The 12,931-nt window shown below is 39.4% G+C and overlaps 1 protein-coding gene across 5 annotated transcripts in view; it reads right to left on the bottom strand.

Moving 5' to 3' along the window:
- The window catches only part of LOC121277107 (ubiquilin-1-like), a 42,524-nt gene that overhangs the window by 19,843 nt on the left and 9,750 nt on the right, over nt 1-12,931 (bottom strand). For 4 of the 5 annotated variants that reach the window (XM_041186122.1, XM_041186121.1, XM_041186123.1 and 1 more), the window contains exons 2-4: nt 8,565-8,582; nt 3,209-3,360; nt 920-1,014 (exon numbers count right to left, since the gene is read on the bottom strand). In XM_041186122.1, coding sequence (XP_041042056.1) covers nt 920-1,014; nt 3,209-3,360; nt 8,565-8,582 — 265 coding nt within the window. The remainder of the gene's footprint in view (nt 1-919; nt 1,015-3,208; nt 3,361-8,564; nt 8,583-12,931) is intronic. The other variant, XM_041186124.1, reaches the window with a different exon arrangement.

Here is a 12,931-nt window from a genome sequence, read left to right on the forward strand (position 1 = left end):
TGTATGGAAAGGAGAAGGAAGAAAGTAATTTTCAGTAATGTCAAGCTACAAAACTAAAGCGAGACGGGTGGGTTAACTGGGATCAGACTGAAGTCAACATGGTCTCCTGGAGCTTGCCTGATTGTATTTGAGATCAGCAAGGTACATCCCAGATATTCCTAAATTAGCCTAAGTTTTCCCCACATTGCCTCTGGCCTATTTTGAGAGATTGCATAATGGTGCTTATAGATTGCACTATATCAGGATGGAGCGGGTTTAATAGACCAGTTGGCCTTTTCAGATCTTTTTTCCGATGCTTTTACATTCTGTGTGCTCTGTGAAGACTAACACAATCACTATAATAAAAAGGTTAGCCTCTTAATGCGTTAACACATCCTGAACTGGACAGAATAGGCTTGTATCTGCTGGAGTTTAGAAGAGTAAGAGGTGACTTGATTGAACAATACAAGATCCTGAGGGGACTCAACAGGATGGATATGGAAAGGAGGTTTCCCCTTCTGCGAGAATCTAGATTACTAGAGGACATTGTTTAAAAATAAAGGGCTGCCCATTTAAGACAAAGAAAAGCAAAAATCTTCTCTCTCTGAAGGTCATGAGTCTTTGGAACTCTCTTCCTTAAAAGGCGGTGGAAGCAGGGGTGAAAGGTTATTGGAGTGGTTGAGAATGTGGAGTTGAAGTTACAAATCAGGTCAGCCATGATCTTATTGAACGGTTGACCAAGCTTGAGGGGCCGAGCAGTCTATTCCTGATCCTAATTTGTATGTTCATATGAATTAACCAATTTTAATGTATAGCAAAAAAGTTTGGAAATAAATTCAGGGCTTAAAGTGCTGAATGGGCTATCATTATTCAGGCCATCAAATTTAATAAGAAGGTAGCTAACTGGCAACCAGTTTAACTTTCTACTGATGATACTTACCAAGGCTGCTAATAGTTGAAGCCGTGCTGCTGGATGTTGCTGAAGTAGTAGCAGTGCTGCTTTGGCTGTCAGGTTGGCTCTGCTGCTCTGGAGGCCTTAATCAAAATGGGAAATTTTTTAGAGCAATTTTATGTTGATTTTTTTGGAATGTGAATTTTCTTTTTATGTTGATCAAAGTGAAGTATATTGGTGCCAAGGTATGAAAACAATGCATCTCAGACATTGGTTTCAGCATCAAGCATGCCCAAACTTAAGAGTAATTGTCTCTTAAGTCTGTGCCTAAGCCCCACATCAGAAGAACATAACTTACTATACCGGCAACACACTTCTTCCATTGCCCACACCAATGACCTTATCTATGGTCTTGTAGGAGATTACCAATTTAATGCCAATTTCTAAGTAGTTCTGGGCTCATACCCACGAGTCATCAAATGTTCAACTCATTTCTGGTAACGCCCCTACAGTCAGCAGGCAGAGAACACTTCCATTCCATCAGGATTGAATTTCACCCATATGCCAAAGGTCACTGTCTGCTCCACTTTAGGCAACCAAGTTGAATCCTACATTTTCTTTCTAAAAATTCTGAACTCCTAATGATCTCTATTCCAGAAGTTTTAGCTATTGTGTGAATTATAAATAAAACACAAGTATATTCACATATGGATTCCAACACTGATGACAGAATGGGGCTAAAACGCAAAGTCATCTTATCCTACCTTTTGATCAGAAGGTACTCTTTTGCAAAAGTTGATGAAGGGAGGGTAGTTATATATGGTGTATATGGATTTTCAAAAGTTGTTTGATAAAGCTCCACATAGAGTTAGCAAAACTGAAGTCCGTTGGATTAAAGGAACAGTAGCTGCATGGATGCAAAATTGTCTAAGGAACAGAGGTAAGCAGCAAATGATTATTTTTCAGGTTGCAGAGAAGCATACAGCAGTCTCCTCAAAGGTCAGTGTTAGGACCACTGCTCTTTTAATAATCTGGACTTGGGTTTACAGGGAATACTACATCCCCTACTACAGGGCATGGAGCAAACAATGAGCAAAATAGTAACAGGCTTCAGGGCGCAAGACTGGTGAACTGGGTGTGATAAATGAAATTTAGCGAAGAAGTGTGATGTTGTTTATTTTGGTAGGAATAATGAGGCACAATGCAAAATAAATAGCACAATTTTAAAAGAAGTGGTGGAAACGGCGGGTATTAAAGATTTAGACGGTGGCAGGACAAGTGAGGAAGGCCATTAAAAACACATACAGGATCCTTGGCTTTTTAAATAGAAGAGTGTACAAAAGCAAGGTAGCTGTGCTAAACCTTTATAAAACATTGGTTTGACCCAAACTGGAGTACAGTGGCTGATTCTGGACCCCAAACTTCAGGGAGGGTGTCAGTGCTTTAAATGAGAACGCACAGATGATTTACTAGCATGGTACCAGGTATGAAAGGCTTCAGTTAAATTGCAACAGTAGAGAAATTTAAGGTTGCTCTCCTAACAGCAGATAAGGTTAAGAGGAGAATTGAGTGCTCAAAATCTTTCAGGGTATCAATAGAATTAATGAGAATCCATTTTTAGTGGGAGAAGTATCAGTAAACAGGGGACTTGATTTAAAATTGACAGAAGAGCCAATGGTGACAATGAAAAACTTCATTTTATATATAAGTGCAGAAAGTTGCAATGATCTGTAATACATTATCTGAAAGGGTGGTAAAAGCAGATTCAATAATAACTTTCAAAAGAAAACTGAATAAATACTTGAAAGAGAAAACTTGCAGACCTATAGAGTAGGAACACAGGAATGGAACCAATGGGACAGCTCCTTCAAAGAGTCAGCATAAGCACAATGGGCCAAATCGTCATCTTCTGTGCTGTAACTAACTAGTAGCTTGACTGAGACGCTACAAGTCATCAAAAGTGACCACATCACAAAATTTGGACCAATTAAATGTTTTCCAGCCAGTCCATCACATCTCCTACCCAACCAAGATGCAAACACTGAAGCAACTTTCAATATTATAAGTTACTATTAATACTCTTAACATCCTCTCTGATTCATATTGCCTACAATATGTATTAATCAGTTTTGTGTGGATGGTGGAGTGTATTTCATCTCAATGTAGCAAATTTCTAAGTTGAACTGTATACAATAAAAAAACAGAACTGGTTCCAGGGTAGAGAAGTTAAGTACAAGTTAAATTTGAACATTTATTTAAAACTCCTGGATTTTACTTTGACCTGGCAATTCTCTTTTGATCTTTCATATTAGTTCTATAGTGTAAATGGATATTTACCTGTTTTGAGTTTTGATAACCAGATGAACTGTGAGCCCATCCTGTATTCCATGCTGGGCAAGCGTATCTGGATCTTTGAGGATTTTTCCAGCAAATATTAGCACAAGCTGTTCTGGTTGTGCCTTGAATCGCTTGGATATATCTTCCTTGAACTATTTTTTAAAAAAATTGAAGTTACTACTTTGCAAATGATACTCTTGAATATCTGTCTGTTGCTATAGACACTAAGGAAACAATGTACAAGGCCAGCAAAGTACACAGAAACTTGCAGTCTTGAAATATATCGTGTAGTTTTCCTCAGATATCAACCTTTTCCCATTGAGTGATCTTGCAGAAAATGTTCGAAATTGACTCTCACGTGAAACATTTAGCATCCTTACCTTTCTCAGACACACGCCCAAATGAGTCAAATACAGCACAGACAGATGCAGTTTTGAATCTTGACATTTTAGGTGATCGTTCACTTTGATAAGTGCCACTAAATTTGTGGAAAAAAAGGTAACTTCGAAATACACGTGCAGGTGTTTTGGTTTTTTATGTGAGCTGTGTGTGTGTGTGTGTGTGTGTGTGTGTGTGTGTGTGTGTGTGCATGCATGCACGCACGCGCAGGGTGACGAAAGGGGGTAGGAATGGTGCTGATGAGTGTGTAAAGAGGTTTGCTTGTTGGGACTGGTGGAAATACTCCTGCTCCTCCTGGCCCACAAGCAGTACTATAAATGCACTTAGCTTATGGATCTGGCCCTTCTCACTTCCATTAAACTGCCAGATACCCAAGCTCCAGGAATACTGGCCTCTCCTGAGGGTAAAGGAAAATTAAAATGGAGGAACACAGCCACCTTGAAGGGAATCAGTGACAAACCCATCTCCCGAGGGCGGATTGGTCGTCTGAGACCCATAGCACCTTAAATTGACTCCTGAGCGCGATCTGGTTGCCCTCACCTGAAGCAGCCATATGAAATCAAAATGTTAGCACTGTTTCTCTCTTCACAGAGGCTGCCAGATCTGCCGAGTTTTCCCAAAGTTTCCTGTTTTTACTGCCCCATCTGATCCACCTCTGTTAAAACCTGAAGTGGGAGGCTTGGGGTTGGGTTTGAGGTTTTTCAAATTTTTACCTTCCACTCGTCTCCAACACAAGTTATATCACACTCTCTAAACCAGGGACTTGTAATTAGCACAAAGCAGCCTCAAGTTTGTATAGGACAACAAAACAAAATAAAACAGGACAATTTAAGGAAGCTATGCTGTGCTGCCTCTCTAATTTTAATGAGATGTCAAGGTGAGTATGTGAACATGATGAATTATGTCATTTGAACTGTGAAAAAGCACCTAGAAGTACAACTGTACACAAGTTAAGTTATATTTGTAATTAGCATTTTAACCTGCAAATTAGTACAGGCAGTAGTGAAACAGTTTGAAGTGATGGATTAAGGTTCATTATACAATATTGAAGTACATGCAATTTTCTTTCTCCTATATCATATTGGTAACAATATACTAATCAAGCCTAGCATGGTACGAGTAAACTAAGCTAAATATCTGATTACAGGAAGACAAACCCTTGAACCTCTGGTGAACAGAGCCATTCTGATGAACAGTATAAACAAGGACTGTCATTTTAATGTTCTAAAAATTGCTATAAAAATCAGTTTATGGAAGCTTCTACATTAGTGCAAACAGTCAGTACCAATAAACACCTGAGAGGACATACACTGTAAAGATAGTACAAACAAGTATTGGAAAAGCTGTGTACATTAACGTGAACAATGTATATTAGATTAACGTTTTAAAATCTTAAAATGTTAAATGCACTATTTGTGGAGAGTGTACAGGTGGTGAAGTGTTGTTTGCCAGACAACCTTTCCCCTCAAACAAAGCATCCTCATTTCTCTAGATTACTCCCACAATTCTATTACAGCACAAAATAGCTCATTGGTCAACACCCTCCTTCACAATAGTCCTAACAAAACTACCAATGCCCACTCAGCTCAACAGCTATAATCCCATTTTATAAAATTACATGAAACACCTGTTCTTAGTTCAATAGAACGTTAACTAAAAGTCTTCTGCGTTCTTACCAATTAGTGAACTAAATCATTCTGAACACAAATGAATCCCACTTCACAGCAGATAGATCTCGTGCTTTCAGCTTGTTTTGTTAAACAAAATGCAAGCCATCCCTACACATTATTGTATGTATTGTATTATCTACAGTATTGTCATTTGCATTTTCACGAAAACACACTAGTCTCCAGATTTACATCAGCCATTCATCATTTCAATTCATTCCAACAACGGGAAATTCAATAATTAGTGGGCTGGCACTGCCCTAAAACAAACAAAATAAAAGGGTACAATATCCCACTCACAATGATCACCTTGTCGATTTCTGGTCTGTTTCAGATATTTTAATTCAACCATTTCCTGTGTAGTTGGTTGATCTAGGAATGAGACTTGTCAGGAAGACGAAACTAATAAAATATAAATAACTTTTTAAAACATGAATTCAATGAAAAAATACTTGCAGAAGTTCATTTTAGGGCAATGAATTTCAATAAGCATTTTGACAGGGATGTTGCAACTCATTTCAGATTTTCCTTACATGTAACCAAGAAACACAATGGGCCATAACTTCCGACTAGCCTCGGAAAGTGCTGGCCCACAGGAATTGGAGGAAATAAATACCTACTTACCTGCCAACAGAGCAATACTCCCTCAGTCCTGCAGCAGATTGACAACCTATGGAGTGCAGCTCAAACCCTCAACATCCTGACCCAGAGATAAGAGTGCGACCAACGGAGCCAAACTTATACAGAGTGAACCAGAGTAGCCTCAACACCAATTCCAGTATTACACATAAATTTCTGTGTTCAGTATGTTAGTCCAATTTTTGGTGCCCAACTTCAGGGAGTCAAACACAGACCAAATGCATTTATACGTTCTCAGGACATCCAAAGCACTTCACAGCCTGTGGCTTTTAAAGATTCATGGCTATTATTACACAGGAACAGATGCAGCAAGTTTGCACACAAATATTTCAGAAACAGCAAGAGTTAAATAACCATTCTTTTCTGTTGTAGTGGTGGCAGTAGCTGAAGGATAAATGTTGGCCAGAAAATCAGAAGTTCCTGCTTCTGTTGGCATGGTGGAATAAAATCTTACATTCATTTGGACTCGTAGACAAGGTCTCGGCCTAAACATCTTATTTGAAATCCAGCACAGCCAACAACTTAACACTCTCTGAATAACAAACATCAACAGAGTCAGTCCTGGTGTAGAACTTGGACCTATGATCTTATGTCTCAAAAGCAATAGTGCTACCAAATACATAATATCCAAAGTCTTCCAATCCCAAAAGTGGTGAACGCTGAGATGTTTGCTGTTATGGAGGGCCGCAACAGAACTCCAAACTTCACTAGAAATAGCTTTGTGGGAGCTAATTGCTTATGATCCTGCTGGGACCTGTCAGCATGTAAGGTTGGACTGCTTGCCCAGGACTTAGATAGGGATTGAATGTGTGGTAGCTAAATTTACCAATGACACCAAGTTAGTTAGGAAATTAAGTTGTCAGGAGGAGGTAGAGTCTGCAAAGGGAGATAAATAAGTTAAGTGAGTGGGCAAAAATTTGGCAAATGGAACATAATGTGGGAAGCTGTGAACTCATCCACTTTGCAGGAAGAATAGAAAAGCAGCAGAGCTTGATGATAAAGAGGGATCTGGGTGTTCTGGTACATGAGTCACAAAAAGTTATTACATAGGTACAGCAAGTGATTAGAAAGGCAAATGAAACGTTGATGTTTAATGCATGAGGAAAGGAATATAAAGGTAGGGAAGCTGTACTGCAGCTGTGCAGCACCTTGGTAAGACCACATCTAAAAAGAGTGCTGTGTACAGGTTTGGTCTCCTTATTTGAAAAAGGATATAATTACATTAGAAGCAGTTCAAAGAAGATTCACTCAGCTCATTCCTGGGATGAAGAAAGATGATCAGGACTATACCCATTGGAGTTTAGAAGGAGAGGTGAACTTATTGAAACATACAAGATTCTGAGGGGACTTGATAGTGTGAATACCAGGAGGATGTTTCCTCTTGTGGTGGAGACAGTTTAAAAATAAGAGGTTTCCCTTTTAAGATGGAGATGAGGAGAAATGCTTTCTCCGAGGGTTGTTAGTTGTGGAATTCTTTTTTCCAGAAAGCAGTGCATGCTGGATCACTGAATTTATTCAAGGCAGTTAGATTTTTGATCAGCAAGGGAGTCAAGGGTTATGGGGGACAGACAGGCAAGTGGAATTGATACCACAATCAGATCAGTCATGATCTTATTGAACAGCGGGGCAGGCTTGAAGGTCCGAATGGTCAAAGTCCTATGTTCTAACGATTTATTACACCTGCTAGGAACAGCACTAAAGCCTAGCCTACTCCAGGAACACATACCTTTAAATCACGAAGAGGGTCCCACACTCCCAAGTGCTGCCAACCCACCACCACTACGCCCCCCGCTTACCCCCAATCCCAACACAACCAGCTCAACCAACTGACCCCCGTCAGCTCCTTAACTTTGCTTCCTCAACAATTGATCCATGCTGCAGCAGAGAAAGGAAGATAGGAGCGTAACTTAAAATGCAGTCAGGGGCGTAGCCAGAGATTCACCACTAACAAAAATCCAGACCACTGTAGCAGGTTACAAATACTGGACTTATTCAATTATTAAGGATTAAGTCACTCCTTTCTGTTAAAATACTTCTGTTTATTTTAATTCTAAGAGCACTTGTACCTCAGTGAGTATAGCCCTAACTTACTTCTCCATGTTTCACATCTCAGCAGTGGGTTTGTGAAGGCCATTACAAACAAACCTTTTCAGAGTGTATCGCACAAGAACTGGAAGAGCACAAGAGCTGGAAGAGCACAAGAGCTGGAAGAGCAAACATTCATAGTAACAGCAGCAAAACTTTACACTTGGCATTGTTTCTTTACAACCACAAACTTAAAAAATAACTGGTAAGAACTAGAAATTTAAATTGTTTCACTGGTGACGCTCGGTATCTTAAAAATATCAAAGTCTTTGCTTTTTGTCAAAAACATATTTGCCAAAATTTTACTCCATGGTTCATATTGCACTCTTCCTTCATACTGCACTTCATTAGTAATCAAGCAATCGCAGTGTTAATAATGTTTTCAGCCACACCTGCACTATATACAAGAATGTCAGAAGTCAGGGAGACAGAAGCTCGGAAAGTATTAAGTTTCCAACAGCAAAGATCATGCATAAAATAAGAAAAGATGCAGGATAAACTAAATGTCAAAGTGTAAAAGGGAGCAGGGGAAAAAAATAAAATCAGAAAGACCTCCCATTACTTACGTGGAGTAACGAAGTGAACTGTTAAAAAGGACAAAAAGTGGTATCAGATGGTAAGAAAACAAAATCTAGTATTATTTGCATCAGTCTGCCACTAGGTGACACTTCAAGATACCACAGAATATAAAGTTTAAGATTTTCCCTCATTATATATTTGGTACAAAAAGGTCAAAAAGACACGTGCTTTTAGAAGTCTGCACAACATCAACTTATTAATACATAAATATTGGATATTATAATCTAGTCTGTCCATCTCAGTTAGGGGAAAGATGGAAAGTTATTGTTCTGAAAATATTCCTCACTCCCTAAATTCATTCTGATTTGTACTTGCTACCATAGCATTAATGGTACAACATATCAAGGAGCCACTCAAGAACAAAAATAATTAAAAACAAATCTTGTACATCTAGAAACTTAAACAAATAACACCTACATGTGCCAAAATAGTAACAGACATTCAACAGTATATTAAACCAACTTGACACCATTATTCATATCTACATTTTTGAATATTTCCATTTATTTAATGCACAATTATGTCTCTCATTGTATGCAAAATGTTTTGGGACAATGAGAATTATCATGAAGTGTAGTAACTATTTTCCAAGCAAAAGTATCATCCATTTTGCATACAAAATCCCATAAACAGCAAAGAGATGAATGATTAATCTGCTTTTGGTGGTGCTGGTTAAGAATAGTAAAGGCACTTCCAGGTATCAGTGATCATAATGTGATTGCATTTCACACTCAGTTCAAGGGAGAAAAGAATGGTTCGAAGGCTAATGTTTTGAACTTAAATAAGGACCATTATAAGAGTATGAAGACAGCTGGCTAGAGCAAGCTGGAAAATTAGGGATAATTCAGTAGAAATGCAGTGGCAGACATTTATGGAGATATTTTGTAACACTCAGCAAAGATACATTCCAGCGAGAAAGAAAAACTTTAGGGGAAAGATGTATCGTCCATGGCTAATTAAGGATGTTAAGGATAATATAAAATAGAAAAAGTTTACAATTCCAAAAAGATTAGTGGCAGGTTAGAAGATTGGACAGAATATAAAACACAGCAATGAATGGCTAAAAAAAGAGAAATTAGAGTGAGAGAGAAAGCTAGCTAGAAATATAAAAACAGATAGTAAGAGTTTCTACAGATATAAAAGGAACAAAGTAGTGATTGTTGGCCCTCTACAAAGTGTGTCTGGGGAATTAACAATGGAAAAAAGAAAACAGCAGATGAACTGAACAGATATTTGTCTTCACAGTGGAGGATACAAATAACATCCCAGAAATAAGTAAATCAGGAGGTAATGGGAGGGAGGAACTCAAAATGGTTACAATCTCAGGGAAAGGATACTGAGTAAATTATTAGAACTAAAAGCTGACAAGTTCCCAGGTCCTGATGGACTTCATCCTGGGGTCTTAAAAAAAAGTAGCTGCTGAGATAGCAGAAGCATTGCTTTTAATTTTCCAAAATTCCCTAGATTCTAGAAAGGTTCCATCAGATTGGAAAACAGTGAATGTGACTCCTCTATTCAAGGTATGAGGAAGATAGAAAGCAGGAAACTACAGGCCAGTTAGCTTAACATCTGTCATAGGGAAATATCACAAAATAAGAGCTCATTGTGTAAGGGGTAACATATTAGCATGGATAAAAGATTGGTTAGGTAACAGGAAGAAGAGAGTAGGCATAAATGGGTCATTTTTGCTTGGCAAAATGTACAGTGGAGTGCCACAGGGATCAATTTTCAGACCTAAACTATTTACAATCTATATTAATGACTTGGATGACAGGACCGAATGTATGGTTGTTAAATTTACTGATGACACAAAGATAGGTGAGAAAGTAAGTTGTCAAGAGGACGAAGAGTTAACAGGTTTAGTAAATGAGTGGGCAAAAATTATAATGTGGGAAAATGTGAACTTGTCTGCTTTGACTGGAAGGAAAAAAAGCAGCATATTATTTAGATGGGGAGAGATTGCACAGCACAGTGGTACAGAGGGATCTAGATGGCTTGGTACATGAATCACAAAGTTAGTATGCAGGTACAGCAAGTGATTAGGAAGGCAAATTGAATGTTATTGTTTATTGCAAGAGGAATGGAATATAAAAGTAGGTAAGTTTTGCTACTGTTGTTTAGGGTATTGGTGAGGCCACATCTAGAGTAGTGTACAGTTTCAGTCTCCTTATTTAAGGACGAATACAATTGCAATGGAAGCTGCTCAGAGAAGGTTCACTTGACTGATTCCTGGGATGACAGGGTTATCTTATGAAGGAGGTTGGACAGGTTAGGCCTGCATCCATTAGAATTTAGAAGAATGAGAGGCGATCTTATTGAAACATGTAAGATCCTGAGGGGACATGACAGGGTGGATGCTGAGAGGATGTTCCCCCTTGTGGGACAGACTAGAACTAGAGAACAGTTTAAAAATAAAGGGTTTCCCACTTAAGACAGACAAGAGAATTTTCTTCTCCGAGGGGCGTGAGTCTGTGGAACTCTCTTCCCCAGAAAGTGGAGGAAACAGGGTCATTGAATATTTTTAAGACTGAATTAGATAGATTCTTGATTGACAAGGGAGTCTAAAGGTACAGGGGGGTAGGAAGATGGAGTTGAGACCACAATCAGATCAGCATGATCTTATTGACTGGCAGAGCAGAGTGGAGGGGCTGAATGTCCTGCTCCTAATTTGTATGTTTGGGTGAATAACCAAGACACAAGACAGACAAACACACACACCCAGACATATATTTATGTAGCGCCTTTCATGACCCCAAGGCACCCCAAGGCACTTTGCTGGCAATCAAGTCTGGTCATTGTTTAGTTTTTTTTTAATTCATTCACGAGATGTGGGTTTCGCTGTCTGGGCCAGCATTTATTGCCCATCCCTAGTTGCCCTCGAGAAGGTGGTGGCAAGCTGCCTTCTTGAACCGCTGCAGTCCACATGGTGTAGGTAGGGAGGGAGTTCCAGGATTTTTACCCAGCGACAGGGAAGGAACGGCAATGTATTTCCAAGTCAGGATGGTGAGGGATTGATGGGGAACTTCCAAGTGGTGGTGTACCCATCTAACTGCTGCCCTTGTCCTTCTAGATGGTAGTGGTCGTGGGTTTGAAAGGTGCTAAGGAGCCTTGGTGAATTCCTGCATCTTGTAGATGGTACACACTGCTGCTACTGTGCATCGGTGGTGGAGGGAATATTTGCGGATGTGATGCCAATAAAGCGGGCTGCTTTGTCCTGGATGATGTCAAGCTTCTTGAATGTTGTGGGAACTGTACTCATCAAGGCAAGTGGAGAGTATTCCATCACACTCCGGACTGATGTCTTGTAGATGGTGGGCAGCCTTTGGGGAGTCAGGCGAGTTATTCTTCGCAAGATTCCTAGCCTCTGACCTGCCCCTGTAACCACAGTTTTTATATGGCTAGTCCAGTTCAGTTTCTGGTCAATGTTAATCCCCAGAATGTTGATAGTAGGGAATTCAGTGATGGTAATGCCATTGAACATCAAGGGGCGATGGTTAGATTTTCTCTTGTTAGAGATGGTCACTGCCTGGCACGAATGTCATTTGCCACTTGTCAGCCCAAGCCTGGATATTGTCCAGGTCTTGCTGCATTTGGACATGGATTTAGGAATTAGGTAAATGCTCCACATTCAATATATGGTACAGTGAGTCAGCCTTGGTGCAGTAGCAACAATAATGCCTCTTAAATCAGAAGGTTGTGGGTTCAAGTACTATCCAGTAACAAGTATATAACCTTGGGTGATACTTCAGCACTGCTATGAAGTTAGTGCTGCACTGTCGAAGGTGCCATCTTTCAGATGGGACATTAAGCATAATCCCCATTGATAAAAAGATCCCATGAGATTGATTATCTGAAGAAGAGGAGCAGAGGCATTCTAGCGCACTGGCCAATATTTATCTCTGAACCAGCACCTAAAAGAAAAAAAAACTGGTCATTTATTTCCTTGCTGAGTGTTTGCTGTGTGCCAATTGGCAGCTGCATTTCCCTATAAAATAGTGACTACACTTCAAAAATCACCATCAATTGTGAAGCACTTTGGGATGTCAAGATTGTGAAATGCATGTTTTCATGCACACACTTAACGGCAGTTTTTCTGAAGTAACAATAGACAAGGAGAACCCCACAGAAATTCACTCCCTGCTTGTTTAAAATTAAGAGCTCAAAATAATTAAAAGTGCAGATGTGCAGTGTGAACAATTGGCAGAATGGGCTTGAGAAACTGAACAGCCTTAAGTACTTTTGTTTGTCACTAGGGTTAGCTGATATATTCAAAGCATGTCTGCTCACCAGAATATTAAGCTTTTAGAGCTCTTACATTGGTGTTTCTGAAAGTGAGCAACAACTATTAGGAGCC

This window comes from Carcharodon carcharias, chromosome 4 (assembly GCF_017639515.1).
Source record: "Carcharodon carcharias isolate sCarCar2 chromosome 4, sCarCar2.pri, whole genome shotgun sequence".
In the NCBI taxonomy this organism is placed as follows: domain Eukaryota; kingdom Metazoa; phylum Chordata; class Chondrichthyes; order Lamniformes; family Lamnidae; genus Carcharodon; species Carcharodon carcharias.